This window comes from Mercurialis annua, linkage group LG4 (assembly GCF_937616625.2).
Source record: "Mercurialis annua linkage group LG4, ddMerAnnu1.2, whole genome shotgun sequence".
Taxonomy (NCBI): Eukaryota; Viridiplantae; Streptophyta; class Magnoliopsida; order Malpighiales; family Euphorbiaceae; genus Mercurialis; species Mercurialis annua.
The window spans coordinates 24,590,693-24,611,392 of record NC_065573.1 but is presented as its reverse complement, the minus strand read 5'-3'; the positions used below and the strand labels follow the sequence as shown (position 1 = coordinate 24,611,392).

Genomic DNA, 20,700 nt, shown 5'->3' with positions numbered 1-20,700 from the left:
TTTGTGGATATATAATGAATCAATTTAGGTTAATGGGTGTTGTTTAATTTTATCTGTTTTACACCACACCATGGATCAATAGAAGAATGAAGAGATGAGCAGAGGAATGGGATGAGAGAGTAAGATGAGTAGAGGGAAAAGAGAAGAAAAAATAAAAATGAAAGTGAGAGGTGTAGGGTAGGAATGATTCACGTAAAACAAGTAAAATAATCCTGCTTTCAGCACTTCAATGTAATAAATAATGTAGCATAGGTGAAAGAATATAGAAGCCTTAGCAAATTTATAAAAAAAGCCCGCATTCAGCCCATACATGTAATTTTCTCTTAAATAAACATATATAAATCGAATAATATACACATACTCAATAAAAAGAATTTATACTATATCAATAGTCTGAATGTGAGAATAACAAGAATTCAAAAATATGCTTACATTGAGAATAAAGAAGAGGGTGCCTTGATTTATCCCCATGATAATTTACTTTTTCTTTTCTATACATTTGATTAATTTATTTTTGTTAAAAAGGTATCTAGTGAGATGTGATACATTTAAAGTAAAACGAATTAATATATCTACAACTATGATAACATTGTATTCTACTCATTAGCGCAATTGTTCTTGAGAGGAACTGGAATAGCTTTTAAAGGAATAAATTTTCTAAGTGTTAATTCTACCATTTCACTCATGTCTACATTTTCTGGTTTAATCCCATCCAAAACCCAATCGAAAGAGTGCACAACCGATCCGAGAGCAAAAGGGAGCAAACGAGAAGCAAGAGGAACAGCAGGACACATTCTACGACCAGAACCAAAGGGTAAATACTGAAAATAACTACCCTTATAATCCGCCATATTTGGCTCAAGAAATCTCTCCGGTCTAAACAGTAAAGGATCCTCCCAAGTTTTTGGATCTCTTCCTATTGCCCAAACATTAACCAGAATCTGAGTATTTTTTGGAATATCGAAACCAAGCATGTTGCACGATTCCATGGCCATGTGTGGGACTAGGAGAGGTGTTGGTGGATGAAGCCTTAAAGTTTCTTTGATGATTGCCATTAGATATGGAAGATTTTCGATATTTTTTTCTTCAAACTTGTTTTCAGGATGGATAATGGTTCTTAGCTCGAACTGTAACTTTTTAAGTATAATAGGATTGTGAAGGAGTTCAGCCATTGCCCACTCTAAAGTACTCGATGTTGTATCACTTCCTGCACAAAATATTTCCTGACACTAAAGTATGTCAAATAACATACTTATAAGAATGAGATACTATAAATTATTTGAATAATTTGCCGTAAGCCCGAGCATTTGCACGGAATTTGAGTAATAATTATACTTTTAAATAAATTTATAAAATGATGGCTAAAAATAAATATTTTATTTAATTTGAAAAGCTAATAAAAAATTATCTATTAATAATATTAAAAATAAAATAAAATAAATGTTTTATTTAAATATAAAATTAATAGATATGCTTGTTTGGTATAAGTATTATATTCAAGTTGAAAAACTAATAAAAATTATATAAACGTTTTATCTATTGGGAACTCATGAAATTTTTTGATCCTCTCAATTATATAAGTATATATATTGTTTAATTTGAAAAACATAAAACATCAAAAAAGATTATGAAAAAAATTAAGTAGAAAAGTAGAAAAATATAGAAAAAAAATAAAAATAAAAACAAAACTTTTATCTAAATTATAAAACAAAAACTTTGATCGAAGTAGGAAATAAATAAATAATATTAAATTTTTAAGGCCCAATGTCTTAAAAGTATCAAACATTTTCAGTCGAAGTCAATTCTAACACAACTCAAAAACATTAGTTTAGCCATTTTTTAATAAATACATTTTAATTTTTTTTTAAAACAAAACATTTTGATTTGTTTCAGTAATATCTATTTCGGCAATTACATCCTAATTTTGATAAGTATTTTTTCAATGAAAACAAATTACTTTTGGTTAGAATTGAATTAAATTAAAAAAATTAGATTTTTTCAAATGATTGAGCCATTAAATTGGAAAATAACCATAATTAAAAGCTAAATATGTAATATAGGACAAAATTAGTATTTTAAAAGTTTTAATTAGAATTGACCTCACCCGAAAAGGTTTTTGACATTTTTAAAACATCTAGTGTATTTCCGTTAAGGCAAGATACATAAAAAAATCCTTCAAATTATTCAGAGGGATCGCATTAGCTGTTTTAGTTTTTTCTTGCCCACTTAACCCTCAATATTTCAAATGGTGCAAAAAAATCTTTAATATTTTTTGAAAGAGCATTTAAGCCCTTTTAGTTTATTTTTTGTACATAGCCCCTCGCATTCTTAGTTAATTAATGATTTTTTTCAAGGGTGGGGGATTATTTTTAGCCATTTAAAAACATTAAGGGCTTAAATGGCAAAACAATCAATGTAAGGGTTTATGTACACTTTTTGAATAACTTGAAGGGTTTTTCGTATCTTCTATCTTTCATTAATATTTAAATTACTTAAACTTTAAAAATAAATTTACTCAAAATTATTTAAATGTTAAAAAAGATATTGAAAATATTTTAAGTTCTTGAAACATATTCCAGAGTTTTAATAGCTATCTTAACAATTTAAATTTGAGAATAATTGATTTTGAAAATGTGCTTACGGTGATGATAATATTCATGAATGTTGAGGTTAATTTAGAGGGTGCCTTGATATTATCCCCATGAAAATCCAAAAGCACATCTAAAAAGTCCTTTCTTTTATCTTTATCACCATCATGTGCTTCACATGACCTAATTTTAATCCTTTCTTCGATAAAACCTTGACCAGCTTCGAAGGCATGTTCGGTATGAAAATGAGTCCTTCTCTTTATACCTTGAGGATCAATCCATTTCAAAATTGGTAAAAAATCTGCGACATTTGGCTTACAACTCACCTCCATGATCTTAGATGTATGATAAAAGTATATAGACCCTCTCTCTAAATTTGGATCGTCCAAATTTTGTGAGAATATTAGATTACCAATATGATTAAAAGCCATCAAGAAAAAACATCTATGAAGATCAACGGCTTTGGTTCCATTCTCACTTGCATTTCTTAAATATTGTATCATTCGATCAACGGAGTTTGCACGTATGGTTTGCGTGGCGTCAAGACGACTGCCCGTAAACAATTCTGTGGTGCAAAGACGCTTTAGTAACCGCCATTGCGATCCATACTGAGCCGTAATCAAAGAACCTTCATTACCATATTTTCCTTTCATGGATTCATAAATCTGCCTTCCTGCCAGAACGGTATCATGATTCTTAAACATTTCTTTAGCCACTTCACTAGAAGATATGACCACGGTTCGTATAGGTCCTAACCAAAGGGTCATTATTGGACCATATTGACTAGCCAATTTGGCAAATGATGCATGCGGCTCCTTACTTAGCTGAAGAAGGTTTCCGACTAGTGGTAACCTAATCGGCCCCGGTGGTAAAACCCATCTTCTTTCTCTCGTTCTTGATACTACAATCCATAATAATATTATGGCTATTATTATTAGTCCCAATCCCATTTTTATTTCTTTTTTTTTTGGTGTTGAGAAATAAGAAAAAGAAAGGATAATCTCTAGAGTATGTTCTTAAATTGAGCATACAAAATGGTTATATAGACTTGCAAACTTAACGTGTAGTCTTTTGATTAATTGAAAATCTTTTGATTTACAACTCTTAGATTTGAGACACTAAATACACAACTTCAACATTTAATAAAAGACTCTTAAACTTCTTATATTAAAACACTATAATATACTACCTCTATTTTAATCTAATTTATATAATTTTTTATTTTTAGGCAAGCACTTTTACATTATTATTCTAGTATTATTTTAATTATATGATTCATCAATAAAATTAATAATCATAATTTAACTCATAAGATATTTTCTAATTCAAAAAAAACCTTTAATTAATCTCTAACTAATTTAATATTAGTCATAATTAAAGTAATTTTAATCCCACAAATTAGATATTGCCTAATAAATCAAAAACTCTAACAGCTTATCTCTAATCAATTCGATATTGATTATAAATAGAACACGATAATATAATTATTAAAAATTTAATACAAGACATAAGATATTTCATAATTTAATTAATAAATACTGTATTAATATTGATTATAAATATAGCACAATGATATGATTATAATAAACTTAACTACATTTATTTATAAAAAAATTCTAGTTAATTTAATATTGATTATAAATGATGGATTCAGACATCTAGACGTCTTAACATGCAAAACAGTGTAGATGGTTGATCGGACGGTGGTTGTTTAATTAGCTCTCCGATGTTTAAGTCGGTATTGAGTTTAAGAGAGAATAATTATATTTAATGTAGTTGTTTGTTTAGGCATACCTTAAAATTCTTAAATAATAGGAGTAAGAGAATATTTTGTAGAGTATAAATAGAAAATGGATTCCTATTTGGAATATGAATCCAAATAGGAAAATAATTTCTATTTGACATGTAAATTTATTTAGGAATTAATTTTCTAAATATAATTATATTTATTAATTAGGAATACGATCCTGAATAGGAATATATTTTTTCGTTATTATAAAAACTTTACGTCTTCTGTTATCTCATATACTTTCGATTATTGTAGTTCGATTTATATTCAATTCTCCGCAAGTCCCGACGTCTCACTCAGTTGGTGAATCGCATAGGATTCGGATCATAATGTTTATGTGAAATTGGATTTACATCATTACCCCCGCAAGTAAACTAATATCTAGATATTTATACATTATTTAATTTTAGTTTTATATCAGTGAGTTCTTTCAAATTCTCATATAATTATCGTTTGACACATGTTCATGACGAATCACAAATCTTTTAATTCTTGAAATTTTTTCCTCTTTTCTTTCATTCTTCTTTATTTATGTATTGCTTTTCATTTTGATTTAGTCTGCTACGTTTTATCTTTGGGTACTTGATTTTCGTAGATTGTGATTTTAAGCTTTTTGTTTTATTTATCTTCATTTAGCAAAGTCTTTTATTTAGGTGATGCTATTATATTTGACAAATCTAACATCTTTGGGGTAGACCTGTTTATTTTTGGGCGAAACCTCTTCTTTGGCTAAACCCTTAATTATTGGACGAACCCTCTTATTTGAGTGAAGTCTTTATTGGGTGAATCCTCTTTTTTGGGTGAAGCCTTTATTTGGCGAAACCTTTTCTTTGTGTGAAACTTTTATTGTGCACACCCTTGTGAAGCTCCTATTGGGCGAACCCTCTTCTTTGGGTGAAGTCCTTATTGGGCGTACCCTCTCTTTTGGTTGAAGCCTTTATTTGTTGAACCCTCTTCTTTTGGTGAAGTTCTTATTGGGCAAATCCCCTAGTGCTTTTATCTTCATCTTCAGGTTTGTAACTCATTATTTTGATGGCATCTTTGAATGCTAATCTCGTTTTCCTTAATACAATTCTTTCTTTATTTTGAGAGTTTTATTTTTTTGACATTCTTTTGAAATAGATTTGAGTCATTCGAACTCCTCCACAAGTGCACTGATCTTAGAGAGTATTTATGTATGTTTTTTGAGATCTCATTCACGGTTTTTTCACTACTAGAAATCTGGCCCTTTGCGACGGACATTTGCGACGGATTCAAAATCCGTCGCAATTTAAACACGTTTGCGACGGAATCAGCGACGGAAGACAAATCCGTCGCTGATTCCAATGAAAATGATGGCGGGAAAGCTCCCGCCACATTTGCGACGGAAAAGCCGTCGCAGATCCGTCGCATTTGTGGCGGGACAACTCCCGCCATTTTAAATCCCTAATTTTTAGCGACGGATTAACAATATCCGTCGCTAAATGCATTGTTGAATGAAACGGACCGTTTCATTCAACATATTTGCGACGGACGAAGGAGTCCGTCGCAAAACAGGTTAAGAAATTTGCGACGGACTCCTTTAGTCCGTCGCAAAACGTGCTGAATGAAACACACCGTTTCGTTAAGCATGATTTGCGACGGACTAAAGGAGTCCGTCGCAAAGTTCTTAACCTAATTAATAAACGTGCTTTTCTCCCTTCTTCTTCTATTTTGCTTTTTTCCAAAAACTGCTCCCTTCTCTCCCCGCCGGTGCTGCTCCCCGCCGTTCGCTGCTCCCCGCCGTCCTCTTCTCGCCGTTCACTGCCTGCCGTTCTCTGCCGCTGTCCTTCTCCTCCTCTCCGCCGTTCGCCGTTCACTGCCGTGTGCCGCTCGCCGCCGTCCTTCTCCTCCTCTCCGCCGCCGTCCTCTGCCGATCACTGCTGCTCGCTTCCGTTCGTAGGTTAGTTTTTTTTTATTAAATCAGTTAATATATTTATTAATTTGATTATGTTAATTTAATTAGTATATATAGATTAATTACTTAATTTAGGTTAATTAATCTAATTTAATATATATAGATTAATTAATTAATTTAGGTTTAATTAGGTTAGTTTATGTTAAATTTGATTATGTTAGTTTAAATTAGGTTAGTTTATGTTAAATTTATTATGTTAGTTTAAATTAAATTGTAGTATATTTTATATTTAATTTTCTGTTTTTAAATTATTTAATAATTAATTTATTTTTCTGTTTTTAAATTATTTAATAATTAGGCTAATTTAATGCAAATTATGTTGAATTCATTTTTAGTATTATCAAATTATTAAGTCACTCATTCGGCCAAGTATAATTGGATTGAATCAAATTGAGTAAAATTTAATAAAATTAGGTTAAATAATGTTTAAGTTAATATTAATTATAGGTTGATTATAAATTAAATTATATTAGAAATAAGTTGAATTGTTATAATAAAATATATTAATTTTAATAAAACTATGTTGTTTTTTAAAAAATTGTTTAATAAAGTTGCTTGTTAATATTTTTGTTATTGTTAGTTGATTAAATTAAGTTAATTTGACGATTATATTATAAGTTGTTTAATTGTTAACAATTTATTAGTTTGTTGTTTAATTTAATTAGTTAATTAGATTAGATAATAATTTAAGCTAATCAATTACTCTCTCAATTATTTGCGATAAGTTTAGTGGTTTTGTGTATTGTTATTTTCTTGCAGGACTTCCCTGAAAAATGGGTGATGCTCATTTTTAGGGGAAGTGCTGCCGATTTTTTATTAACTTTTTTTGTATTAACTTTTTTTATTAATACGTGTTTTTATTTACCATGATAGGTCTGACAGTCGCCGATAGCCCTTGATAGCCCGCGCACCGTGGTTCCGATTGATCCGGACGTTTCACCTTCTCTTTGCGGTTCTGCCCTTCAACAAGTAGGTTTTATCGCTCAATTAATTTGTTTTATTTTAGTTGGAATAGATTTTATTTACGATAATCAACCTAAATAAACCTCGATTTTATTCCCACCGAATAAAATCGTAAACCTAGCCGTAGAGTTCCCGTCCCGTGTGTTCAAGAGATTGAACGACACGGGATTGTACAGTTTGTACAGTTCGCAAAACTTGTGCTTCCGTAACTCGATCACGAAAAACCATATATGACTAGTAGCGGTAGAAAAATATTCGGTTGTTTTCCAGCGTTTGTTCTCCGGGTGGATGTTTAGTATATGTTTTGTAACGCTTATTCCTCAAGGAATATATAATTAGCGTTACAACGCATATAATAAATATCGCACTAAAGGAGAACGACGCCGGAAGGCTGCCGAATATTTTTCTCCGTTGCTAGGCATATATCGTGGCCGAGTTACGGGGCGCCTGTTTTGCGAATGGGATAGGGCCCTACCTTTTCAGCTGTCAATTACATTGACTTTGCTTATCTCGAGTGAAAACCCCACCTCTAATTATCCGCGCTACAGAAATGGAGACAGACCGCAGTTGGATGTACAAGAGCCACACAAACGAGCTGCTAACCACATGGTATAAGGAGCATGTGAAGGAGTTTGTCCGGTTTGCATTACGGCATCCGGCTTGTATGAGTGGGGTACATATAAAATGCCCCTGCCCTAAGAGAGGTTGTCGAAATACAAGCTATCGGGATGTCGATGAGGTGGAATTCCATCTATTGAAGAATGGGTTCGTGAAAGGTTACCAAGTATGGGTTTTTCATGGCGAGGGGAGCGTTTTGAACCCCCCTCCCCTTGCACAGTTACCAGAGCAGGATGTTCAATTCGACTATGAAGATGAGGGGCCAGGTGAGTTCAGTTCCGCTCAAAGAATGATTCTTGATGCGGCCGGTCCAGAAATAACGTTTCCTGAAGATGAGCTCCCGAATGCTGAAGCTCAAAAATTTTATGATATGATGCGTGCGGCTGAAGAAGACATATGGCCTGGGAATAGCAGACATTCTCCATTTTCTGCATCTGCTAAAGTGATGGAGATCAAGTGTCGACATAAGGGTTCGGTAGCTTTAGTTGACGACGTATGCGGATTGATACAGGAGCTGCTCCCGGAGGACAACAAGATGCCAACGAATTTTGCTAAGATTAAGAAGCTGGTCAAAGGTTTGGGGTTGCCGGTTGAGGTTATTGATTGTTGTTTCTATAACTGTATGATTTATTGGGGGGAGGACGCGGATCTAACGCACTGCAAAGTTTGTAATTATGCGCGGTGGAAACCTGTGACCCAAGGAAAATCCACAAAAAGAAAGGCTAACGTGCCATATAGTAAAATGTTCTATTTTCCAATAACTCCGAGGCTACAGAGGTTGTACGCTTCGAAAGCCACTGCTCGGCATATGACCTGGCACGCAGACCACGAGATGGAGGGTGATAAGATGTGCCACCCGTCCGACTCTCCGGCTTGGAAACGTTTTAGTAAACTGCATTCTGAGTTTGCCGATGAAGGGAGAAATATCAGATTAGGCTTATGCTCCGATGGGTTTCAGCCATTTACCAATTTTGGGCAGCAGTATTCCTCGTGGCCGGTCATTTTGACGCCGTACAATCTCCCCCCAGGCATGTGCATGAAGGATGAGTTTATGTTTTTAACGGTTTTGGTACCAGGGCCTAGAAACCCAAAACACCTAATGGATATCTTCCTACAGCCGCTGATTGCAGAGTTGAACCAACTGTGGGAATGTGGAGTCCAGACATATGACGTTCATAAGCGTCAGAATTTTCAACTAAAAGCGGCTCTTATGTGGACAATAAATGACTTTCCCGCTTATTCTATGTTGTCTGGTTGGAGCACTGCTGGTAGAAAAGCATGCCCGTACTGCATGGAAAACACTGATGCATTCACACTGGATAAAAGCGGTAAACAATCGTGGTTTGATTGCCATCGCAAGTTTTTGCCTCCGAATCACCAATTCCGTCGAAATGTTACTGATTTCCGTAAGGGGAAACGAGAGGTCGGCAAAAGGTTTGCAGGGGTGAGAACTGGATATGAACTGTTAGCAGAGATTGATCGACTGGGGTTTAAGAAGGCATTTGAGCCTGGTGCGAAAGTTACTAATGCATTACTGTCAAAAGATCATGGGTGGAATAAAAAAAGTATCTTTTGAGATTTGCCTTATTGGAGAACGAATGTAATACGTCACAATCTCGATGTCATGCACATTGAGAAAAATGTCTTCGATAACATTTTTAATACCGTTCTCAATATCCCCGGGAAAACAAAAGACCATGCAAAATCTCGTGAAGAGTTGAACGACATCTGTGATCGGCCAGGGTTAGCTAAAGATCCGGCAACTGGGAGATTTCCAAAGGCAATGTATGCTTTGGATAGGGATTCAAAACGAGTTTTGCTTGAGTGGATTCAGAAAATAAAGTTTCCAGACGGGTACGCGTCAAACTTGTCTAGATGTGTTGATCTAAAGGGGTTGAAAATGCATGGAATGAAAAGTCATGACTGCCATGTTTTTATGCAACGACTTCTGCCAATCGCCCTTCGGGAGCTACTTCCGAAAAACGTGTGGGAGCCTCTAACAGAGTTAAGTATCTTCTTCAGGGAGTTAACTTCCACGTCACTGTCACAGAAAGATCTAAACCGTATGGAAACTGAGATCCCAAAAATCCTGTGTAAGTTGGAACGTATATTTCCACCCAGCTTTTTTGACTCTATGGAGCATCTCCCCGTGCATCTTCTGTATGAAGCTATGATTGCAGGACCGGTTCAGTATCGCTGGATGTATCCATTTGAAAGGTAATCAATTAGTCATGGTTTTTTCTCGAATCCATCTGTTCAATAAATATATGATTATAGAAAATGCTTACGAATATTAATATCCGGTTACAGATATTTGAGGAAATTGAAAAAAAAGGTCACTAATAAAGGCAGGGTGGAAGGGAGCATTAGTAGTGGATATCTGCAAGAAGAAATTGCTAAATTTGCATCCTATTATTTTGCCGAAGGTGATCCGATGTTACCCGTGCGTTTGGGAAGAAATGAAACTTGCGATATGGATATCGATGACGATGCCGACAAACTGGGAATTTTTAAACCTAAGGGAAAGCCGTTGCGTGGTAGCGGTAGGAGATATCTTGAAGACGATGAGATCATCGCTGCTCGGACCTATGTTCTTCTGAATTGTTCCGAAATCGAAGAGCATCGAAAGTAAGCATTTAAATATAGTGTAATATTTCACATATTTGCTAGAATTTGATGTAGTTTGGGCCTCTACCATTTAAAGGGTTTTTGTAGCCGGGTTGCGCGAAAGGAACAGTGGCATAAGTGAAACAGAAATTGAAAGAGTGCTGGAAAGTGATTTCGCCTCTTGGTTCGAACAATATGTACGTATCTTATAACAATGGACTTTCATTTTTATAATAAGGTTTATAAATTTTACAAATTTCTAACTCCCCACAGGTGAAAGATCCAACTGTCTGTACAAATCCGTTTATTCTGAGTCTCGCAAAGGGACCGTGTAGAAAGGTCACCACATATAAGGGATACTATGTAAACGGCTTCAAATTTCTTACTCAGGAATATGGGCAGGATCAACTTACAATGAATAGCGGTGTCTGCGTAAGGGGAACAGAATATGTTGAGGGTGAAAATGACTTTTATGGAGTGTTAACGGACATAATTGAGTTAGAGTATCCAGCTCTACCAATGAAGCAGACCGTCATTTTTAAATGCGAATGGTTCGACCCTACGGATACAGGCACAGACACTACCAATCGATACAACTTGGTAGATGTTAATCACAGACGCAGGTATAATAAATACGAGCCGTTCATCTTGGCAGAACAGGCTGACCAAGTTCATTACCTTCCATATCCAAGCAGAAGACGGGACAAAGTAAATTGGTGGGCAGTTTGCAAACTTAATTATCCGTCGCCAAATTCGTCTCCCTTTTCATTTTTTGGGAGACGAAATTGGCGACGGTTTGTTGGATATGGCGACGGGTGTTCCGTCGCCATTTTTGCGACCCCTTGGTCGCTAAAAATTTAGCGACCAGACAATTTGCGACGGACAGATTCCGTCGCAAAGTGATATTTGCGACGGATTTTGCATAGTTTGCGACGGAATAGTCCGTCGCAAATTGCCTGCTGTACAGTAGTGTTTGTTTATTTTTGCTATTTTCTTGAGCAATCCGCAACAATGATCTTTTTTTATGATACTCTGTTTTAAAGCTGTCAAGGGTAGAGCGTTGTCTTTAAGGCAATTCTCGTATTTTCTTTTCTTTCCCTTAGGACGATTCATTTAAAGTAGATTTATACCTATCTTCTTCCTTTGTCCTTGTGCAAAAACTTTGTATTTTAATTTTTTAATTTTAAAAATAATTTAAACTATGTGATTTTAAAATTAATCTAAATCTCTTAGGATTTTTATTTAATGTTCAAACGAACCTATTTTTTTCCCTCTTGGGAATTTTATTTAAGATTCGGGCAAGTTTATCTTTTTTTCCCCTTTTGAGTTTTTATTTCAAGTTTCGAGCGAATTTATTTTTTTTCTCCCTTCTGGGATTTTTATTTAAAATTCGGGTGAATCTCTCTTTTTTCTCTTCTGGGATTTTTATTCATGTTTAGGCGAATTTATCTATTTTTTCCTTTTGTAGTTTTTAAGTTTCTTCCTTTTTCTCCCATCTTTTCAAAATTTTCTTAGAATTTTTCCAACAATTTCATTAAGACTTGAAGATAAATTTCTGATTTGTCAATCCTGGAGATAGTCTTAGTCATATCAAAAAATTCTCTATAGGGATGCAATGTTGTTGTTGGAATATTTTCTACTCTATATTAGCAAAAATTGCTTCCTGCAAAAATAACTTAACTTTAACTTTTTTCTGTTTTAGATCATGTCTCGAACGCGACTGTAATGTCTCTAACAAAATAGGATGAATAAATTTAGATCTGTAATTTTTATCTTAGTGTTTCGAACAAGATTTAAGTGTCTCGAATGAGATACTATTTATTCCAGTAATTTCAACATGCTTTAATGAAATCAAGTGGCCATTCAAATCCCTTAATCATGGCAAAATTCCTTAATGACCTGTTTTTTCTTTTGAATTTGGCCAACTATAATTAATATAAGGCTTAATGCCTTAAAAAAATCCCGACCTTTCATCCCCTTTTCAATCCTACCTTAACGTTGAAAAATTGTTAATTTTACCTCAATTTGTATTTTTTCATTTCAATTGTACCCTGAAGCATAAAATTGACCTTTATTTATTTGACAAAAGTGCAATAATTTTTTTTTAAAATGGTCAATTTAATATAAAAAGTTAATCTAATACAAAAAGAGTCAATTTAGAGAATTTTTATCAAATAAAAAAAGATCAATTTTATGCTTTAGGGTACAATTAAAATGAAAAAAAAATACAAAATAAGGTAAAATTGACAGATTTACAACGTCAGAGTAGGATTAAAAAGGGGATAAAAGGTCAGAGTTCTTTTAAAACATTAAGCCTTAATATAATGTGATCTGCTTGTTATTTTCAATCACCTGCTCCTCCTTTGAATTTGGCCCAACTCAATTCACTTGACATGCCCGCTTCCTCTTATTATTTTTTTTCACCTGCTTAATTTTTCTTGGCTAACCATATAACTAATCAACACGCTTAATTCCTTCAATTGCTTAATCAATTCTGATAATGCTTATAATTTTGCATACCAAGCAATCTTTTTTATTCAAATTATAGTAGGATAGCATCAAACAGGCGAAAGCTCTCAATGGACGACCCTCTTCTAAAGGAGCAACGATCTCCAGTTAAGGATGACAGATCCACCAAGAAGGCAAGGTTTAGAGATGGTGATAGCGGTGATAACCCTACGGGGGTTATGTCCTTCCGTGACAAAGTTATGCAATCGGAAAAAAACCGTGAAGAAACTTTGGCAGGGGATGATGATGATTTTGAGGTAGAAGAGGAAGATGTCATTGTGGGAATAGGAGAGGGTATGCCGGCTATTAATTTTTCGGAAAAGATTAAGACTGAATTATCGAAACAATGGAGGACAACAGTTATTGTAAAATTACTGGGAAGGCCTATTGGATACCGAAATCTTTGCAATAGGCTTGAATCGTTGTGGAAATTCGTAGGAGGTTTTGATGTTATTGATCTGGAAAATGATTACTTTCTTGTTAAGTTCAGGAATGGCTATGATGTGGAGTCTGTTATCACAGGAGGCCCGTGGGTGATGCTTGGTCACTATCTCTCGGTTCAAGCATGGAATCCAGAATTTGACTGCAGCAATGATGAGATTAGATTCATAAATGCATGGATACGATTACCCCGAATGCCTATTCACTACTACAATAAGAAGGTTCTTAGGCACATTGGCGCTATGGTGGGCAAAGTCATTAAGATCGACTATTGTACTGAGGCAGCAGAAAGAGGGAAATTCGCTCGTATAGCGGTTGAGTTAGACCTCAAGAAACCTCTAGTTTCTCAATTCAGGCTAGACGATAATGTCCAGTTTGTGGAATATGAGAACTTACCCCGTATCTGTTTTGAATGTGGAAGGTTTGGTCATGTCAGAGATTTTTGTCCTCATCGGAAAGATAACTCGAAAGAGGAATGTCTTGATCGCAGATCAACAGCCGGAGATGGGGTAACAGGAAAGGGAAGTGAGAATCTGGATGGTAACCCTAATTTTGGCCCATGGATGATGGTGGGTAAAAAAGGAAAGGTAGGAGGTTATGCAGGCCCTTTGAGAAAAGGTCAAAGTTCTAATTCAGTTAGGGAAAGCCATATCCCCGGGTCCAGATTTGACGTTTTAAATTCCGAAGATATGGAGGTTATAACTGAAGATTTGGTGCCTAATGAGGTGGAAACTAATGTGGAATCCAACGTGATCAAGACTGCTACTTATGTTAACAAGGAACCTAAATTGAAAGAGGTTGCTCATGCAAGAAATGTCAATTCTGCCCTCAACCACAAAGAAAATCCCAGGCCAGCCCTTGCTGATGTGGATAATAATAAAGCCCATTTGGAAAAAAAAGAAATTTTTGATTACAAAGGCCCAAACAGCCCTTGATGCCAGAAAACATTATGCTGTTATCGTTAGCTTTAATAATCAAAAACCGGCTTCTATGAGCAGTGAAGAATCCGAGACAACTAACCACAATCAGAACATGATTACTGAGTCCAACTCGATAATGGAACCTGATCCTCCGGACATTCAGACGATGGAGAAGGCTGATAAGGAGAATATTATGCCACATGTTCATGGGATAGGTGGGCCTATAGAGGATATGGTCATGGAATACTCAGACCTCACTGAAGTTGAGTGTTAGATAGAGGATACTATGAATGGTATGGAAGTGGAGAACATTTGAGGTTTGGATTCAGGGCCTTTCTTCTATTTTTATTTTTTACATGTTAGACAGAATCAAAATTTGTATTTGGAACGCTCAAGGAGCTGGTTCTAAGAATTTTCTTAGAGTTTTTAAGAACTTCTGTACTCAGTATAGGTTCGATGTTGTTAGCATCGTGGAGCCTCGGATTAGTGGTGAAAAAGTAGACAACTTCATCAAAAACAGTGGGTTTGATTATTCGCATAGAATTGAAGCTACTGGGTTTTCGGGCGGTATTTGGGTTCTTTGGAAAGACAACGTTAAACTTACGGTTATGGAAAATAACAAACACTTTATGCACTTAAAAGTGATTGTTGGTAGAGAGGCCTTTCTAGTCACTATTGTCTATGCTAATCCAAACGCTAGCTTGAGAAAAGGTTTTTGGGAGGATATTAGTGCTTTAGCAAATGTAACGGATATGCCTTGGCTCATTGGAGGTGATTTTAATGCTGCTTTGAATGATAATGAGAGAAGGGGGGGGGGGCAAGTGGCAGGTTTGGCCATTGTCCTCTTTTTCGCAAATGGGTTGATGATTTTAATTTGATTGATCTTGGGTTTCACGGGTCGCCTTTTACTTGGAGGAGAGGCAATCTTATGAAACGGCTGGATCGTTTTATCTGCAAAGAGTTGGGCTGCTTTATTTCCTAGCCATTATGTTTTACATTTGCCTAGAATCTGCTCTGATCATAACCCGATTTTCCTGCAATTTGGCCATCATTTCAATGGAAATTCGAGTAGGAAACCGTTTCGTTTTCTGGCGGCGTGGTTAGGGGATAAGAGTTTCGGCAATCTGATTAGAGATAACTGGAATCCTTCGGGGTCCATGATGGAGTCTATCAATAACATCACAGAGCATATGAGAAATTGGAATTATTCGGTGTTCGGGAATATTTTTCATCGAAAGAAAACGATTATGGCAAGACTTTGAGGTATTCAGAGAGCGAAAGAGAATTACACTAACCAGAGACTTAATATTTTGGAGGAGAAACTTAGCAAAGATCTAGAGGATACTCTTTACCAAGAAGAGCTTCTCTGGATTCAGAAGTCTCGCTGCGATTGGGTTGTTGATGGGGATCGCAATACGGCTTATTTTCATAGGCGTACTTCGACACGGAGAAGGAAGAACAAAATTTGGGCTCTAAAGAATGAGCATGGGCAATTAGTGGATAACCCAGATACACTCAAAGAGATGGCTACTGAGTACTATTCTAAACTCTTCACTAAGGAGGTTGATGCTTACACCTCACTGCCTTGTCAAGGCCTCTTTCCTGTATTGGAAAATCGATTATCTGACCAGTTGGCGTGTGCGGTCTCTGATGATGATATTAAGAAGGCTGTTTGGCATATGCATCCGTTGAAAGCCCCGGGGGTGGATGGCCTTCATGCCCTTTTTTACCAAAGCCAATGGCCTACGATAGGCGATAAAGTTTGTAGCTTCATCCATGGTATTTTTAATGGTAAGCCTTTTCCTCCTGAGATCAACAAAACTCTCATAACGCTCATTCCCAAATGTGATAACCCTGACTATTTGAAAGATTATAGGCCGATTAGCCTTTGTAATGTGCTTTATAAGGTTATTACAAAGATTATTGCAAATCGGCTCAAGAAGATTATGCCTCACATTATTGGCCCGACCCAAACTAGTTTTGTGGAGGGGCGCCATATAACGGATAATATTATCTTAGCGCAAGAAGCTTTACACACGATGCGGAAGAAGAAAGGTAGAAAGGGGTATATGGTGATAAAGCTTGATTTAGAAAAGGCTTACGATCGGGTCTCTTGGGATTTTCTTCATGATACTTTGAGAGACATTGGCATCCCTAGCTATCTGTCATCAGTTATTATGAGCTGTGTTTCTTCTACTTCTATGAGTATCTTGTGGAATGGGTGTAATTTAGAAGCTTTCAGTCCTTCGTGTGGCATTCGTCAAGGAGATCCGATATCCCCTTACCTCTTCGTTCTTTGTATTGAGAGACTTGCCCAAATGATCAACATGGAGTGTCACAACAAGAAGTGGAAACCTCTTACTATGGGTCGGGACTGCCCGGGGCTATCCCACCTCTTCTTCGCTGATGACTTACTTCTTTTTGGAGAGGCATCAATGGGGCAGGTTGAGATTATCACCAGGTTGTTGGAGATTTTTTGCACGTCATATGGGCAGAGAATTAATAAAGAGAAGTCCAAAGTTTTATTCTCCCCCAACGTCCCTCATGCTAGTAAAATTCTTTGGGCTAATAAACTGGGTTTTTCTAACACTGATGATTTGGAAAGCTACCTGGGCGTTCCTCTCTTGCATGGGAGATATACAAAGAAACATGCAGCTGGTGTTATGAACAGAATTAGAACGCGGTTATCTAATTGGAATGCTAAATCTTTGTTGTTAGCAGGCAGGTCTTCACTAATTAACTCAGTTCTCTCTGCAGTGCCCATATACACTATGCAAACTACAGCCTTAACTAAAAACTCGTGCAATGAGATTGAGAGTAAATGTAGACAATTCCTGTGGGGATCTTCCACTGAGTCAAGGAAAATCAACTTGATCAAGTGGGATGTTGTCAGAAAATCGAGAGTTAGAGGGGGTTTGGGTCACAAAAATATGAGCTTAATGAATGAAGCCTTACTGATGAAGATTGGGTGGAAGATTTTGGCTAATCATGATGTGTTTTGGGTTAAAATTCTGAGATCAAAATACAAGATTTTAGATAATTGGGTGCCTTCCCTGCCGAATATTGTTGGCTCGTCTCATTTATGGCAAGCGTTGGGAAAGCTTTGGGGTAAGCTTCAAGCAGGGGTGAGGTGGGCTCTATGTGATGGGACTACTATCCGTTTCTGGCTTGATCCTTGGCTAGGTGAGAACATTTCGTTAATCCAGGTTGCTATTGCTCAGGTCCCTCTTTCTGATTTACATCAAACAGTTGATAGTTTTGTGAAGAGTCATGGTGGGTGGTGGTGGTCGAAGTTTGAGAATTTACTTCCAAACAACTGGCTTTTGACTATAGTTAATATTATTCCTCCAGATCATAGTAATGGAAAGGATTTTATGTTTTGGGGCTTCTCTAATTCTGGGCAGTTTTCAACGAAGTCAGCTTATGAATTCTTGGATAGTGATATTGGGCCTGGGGAGGACCGGAGATGGAGCTTTGTTTGGAATTGGCCTGGGCCAGAAAGAGTCCGTTTCTTTTTGTGGTTAGTAGCCCATGATAGGCTTTTAACAAATCACGAGAGGCGGCGGAGACATCTGACTGAAGAAGGTATGTGCCCTAGATGTAAAATAGAGGATGAATCCATTTGCCATTTGCTGAGAGATTGTTGTTTTTCCAAGCTTATCTGGAATAGAGTTTTAGCTCCGACGAAAATTACAAGTTTCTTCTCCATGAATTTTGAGACATGGCTTGAAGCTAACTTGAAAGGGTCTTTTAATGGAAATGGCCATGATGATTGGGTGTGCTATTTTGGGATTACTCTCTCGCTTATTTGGAATTGGAGAAACAAGTATGTTTTTGATGGTAAGTTTACCTCTGTCATGACTGTTCTTAGAGATATTGATTATAGGGTGAATTATATTACTGCGGCAATTGCTAATAAACAGAAACATGATTCCACTCTGAGAAACTATAGGAACATTTTTGTTGGGTGGTCTCGTCCCCCTCCTGGATGGATCAAGATTAATACTGACGGAGCTTTTAGTCAAGCCACTCGAGTTGGGAAAGCAGGGGGTTTAGCCCGGGATGAGACAGGGAGATGGCTGGGGAGTTTTGCTATGTGCATTGGTAGAGATTCGGTTATTGGGGCTGAGTTTAGAGGGGTTTACCATGGTCTTTTACTGGGCTGGAAATTAGGGGCTACAAGAGTGGTGATCGAAGTTGACAACAGCTTGGTTGTGGAAAAGATCAATGCAGGTTCAGTTGAAGCAGCTGGTTACTCAAATTTGCTCGCATCAATTCAGGGGCTTCTGAAGAGGAATTGGGAGGTGAAGATCAATCATGTCTATAGAGAAGCTAATGCTGCTGCTGATCATTTGGCGTCGATGCTGAAGGACAACGTTGTAGGAATTGATTGGCATACAGTGCCGCTGTTTAGCCTGATTCCATGGTTAAATCATGACGTACAGGGTGTGTCTTATGATAGAAATGTTTGCTATTAGCTGTGCCTAGGCCTTTGCCTCTTTTTTTGTACCAAAAAAAAATTCTGATAATGCTCGACATTTCCGACTTTTTCGATTTAGCAAATCTGTTAGATCTGTTTGTATGTTTTTTGAATTAGGCTCTCAGATGTCATCCTTGAATGAAAATTTATTTGATTCGCAGGAAAGTTTATTCGATAATTTTATGAGTTTTTCCCACAGACGACGCCAATTGATGGATCCAGAATTTGGAGGACTTAACCTGCAAAACAGCATAGATAGTTGTTTGGACGTTGATTGTCCGATTAGCTCTCTTACGCTTAAGTCAGTACTGAGTTTAAAGAAAAATAATTAATTAAATGTAGTTGTGTGTTTAGGCATGCCTCAAACTTCTTATATAGTAGTAGTGTAGGAATATTTTATAGAGTCTAAATTGAAAAGGGGTTCCTATTTAGTATATGAATCTAAATAGGAAAAGAATTTGTACTTGGCATATAAATCTATTTAGAAATTAGTCTGCTATAATTATACTTTTTTATTAGAAATATGATTCTGAATAGGGATATATCCCTCGTTGTTTTAGAAAGGCTTAATCTATAATCTATAATCTATCTATATCTATAATCTATAATATTTATACTATATATAAAAGCACGGATGGAGGGAGGGACAGGCAAATTTACTGAATAATCATTTTCAGTTTACTACTAAATAAAGGTTTTATAGTCATTAACTAATTAATTATTTAATTAATCACTATTATAATAAAAGTCCTAATTAGAATAGGTAACTAAATTATCTCCAATTTAATTTTTAATATATAAAAAATAACTAAATTGTCTCCAAATTAGTAGGAATACCTATCTTTTAGTTTGATTGAACTATAAAATTAAAATACTATATTTGGTCAATATATTATTGTTTAAATTTCTATTTTATTATTTTTAAAGACTATATTTGGTCAATATATTATTATATAAATTTTTATTTTATTATTTTTAAAGATATTATTAATAAAATTAGTTTAATTATTTAATTATGGTTATTATAAAACCAAAAGAAAAATAAATTCAGTATAAAAAAGAAAATAACCGAATATATTATATTTACTTTTATAATTTTTTTTAACTAATTTAATATTAATTATAAATAAAAAATTGATATAATTATAATAAATTTACTAATATGTTCATTGACGAGTTACGTTACGAGCCACGTGCATAGCACGTAATGCGAATAATCCTTTTCAGTTTACTACTAAATAAAGATTTTATAGTCATTAACTAATTAGTTATTTAATTAATCACTATTGTAATTAAAATCCTAATTAGAATAGGTAGCTAAATTATCTCCAATTTAATTTTTAATATGTAAACAATAACTAAATAGTCTCCAAATTAAGTTAATTAAAGCACGGATGAGGGGGGGGGGGGGGGACATGCAAATTTACTGAATAATCCTTTTCAGTTTACTACTAAATAAAGGTTTTATTGTCATTAACTAATTAGTTATTTAATTAATCACTATTATAATTAAAGTCCTAATTAGAATAGGCAGGTTAATTATCTCCAATTTAGTCCTAATTAGAATAGGTAGCTAAATTATCTCCAATTTATTTAGTATGTAAAATAACTAAATTGTCTCCAAATTAGTAGGAATACCTATCTTTTAGTTTGATTGAACTACAAAATTAAAATATTGTATTTGGTCAATATATTATTATTTAAATTTTTATCATATTATTTTTAAAGATATTATTATAAAATTAAGTTAATTATTTAATTATGGTTATTATAAACTTAAAGAAATATAAATTCAATATGGAAAAAAATTTAATAACCGAATATATTATATTTACTTTTATAAAAATTCT

At 35.2% G+C, this 20,700-nt stretch overlaps 3 protein-coding genes across 3 annotated transcripts; 2 read left to right on the top strand and 1 right to left on the bottom strand.

The window, feature by feature from the left end:
* Positions 1 to 365: 365 nt before the first annotated feature.
* LOC130014516 (cytochrome P450 76A1-like) lies at positions 366 to 3,606 on the bottom strand. The gene is made up of 2 exons (XM_050372582.2): positions 2,642 to 3,606; positions 366 to 1,223 (listed from the first exon to the last, which is right to left on the bottom strand). Exons 1-2 carry the CDS (start codon positions 3,536 to 3,538, stop codon positions 597 to 599), a joined length of 1,524 nt encoding a protein of 507 aa, XP_050228539.1. The 5' UTR covers positions 3,539 to 3,606; the 3' UTR covers positions 366 to 596.
* A 4,220-nt stretch (positions 3,607 to 7,826) lies between these two features.
* LOC126678475 (uncharacterized) lies at positions 7,827 to 9,470 on the top strand. Its single transcript, XM_050373373.1, has one exon. It carries the CDS (start codon positions 7,827 to 7,829, stop codon positions 9,468 to 9,470), a length of 1,644 nt encoding a protein of 547 aa, XP_050229330.1.
* Positions 9,471 to 14,440: 4,970 nt separating this feature from the next.
* Positions 14,441 to 19,182, top strand: LOC126678474 (uncharacterized). Its single transcript, XM_050373372.1, has 5 exons — positions 14,441 to 14,639; positions 14,734 to 15,229; positions 15,377 to 15,581; positions 15,642 to 18,816; positions 18,968 to 19,182. The coding sequence occupies exons 1-5, from the start codon at positions 14,441 to 14,443 to the stop codon at positions 19,180 to 19,182; spliced, it is 4,290 nt and encodes a 1,429-aa protein (XP_050229329.1).
* Positions 19,183 to 20,700: the final 1,518 nt, after the last annotated feature.

Bases quoted from the DNA above. Each gene is read 5' to 3' on its own strand.
- LOC130014516 (XM_050372582.2), bottom strand. From the start codon at position 3,538: ATGGGATTGGGACTAATAATAATAGCCATAATATTATTATGGATTGTA. The intron at 1,224-2,641 runs GTAAGCACATTT...CTTTAGTGTCAG, and splicing joins TCATGAATATTATCATCACC to GAAATATTTTGTGCAGGAAG.
- LOC126678474 (XM_050373372.1), top strand. From the start codon at position 14,441: ATGAGCAGTGAAGAATCCGAGACAACTAACCACAATCAGAACATGATT. The intron at 15,230-15,376 runs GTTGATGATTTT...ACATTTGCCTAG, and splicing joins GTCCTCTTTTTCGCAAATGG to AATCTGCTCTGATCATAACC. The intron at 15,582-15,641 runs GTGTTCGGGAAT...TGAGGTATTCAG, and splicing joins TGAGAAATTGGAATTATTCG to AGAGCGAAAGAGAATTACAC.
- LOC126678475 (XM_050373373.1), top strand. From the start codon at position 7,827: ATGGAGACAGACCGCAGTTGGATGTACAAGAGCCACACAAACGAGCTG.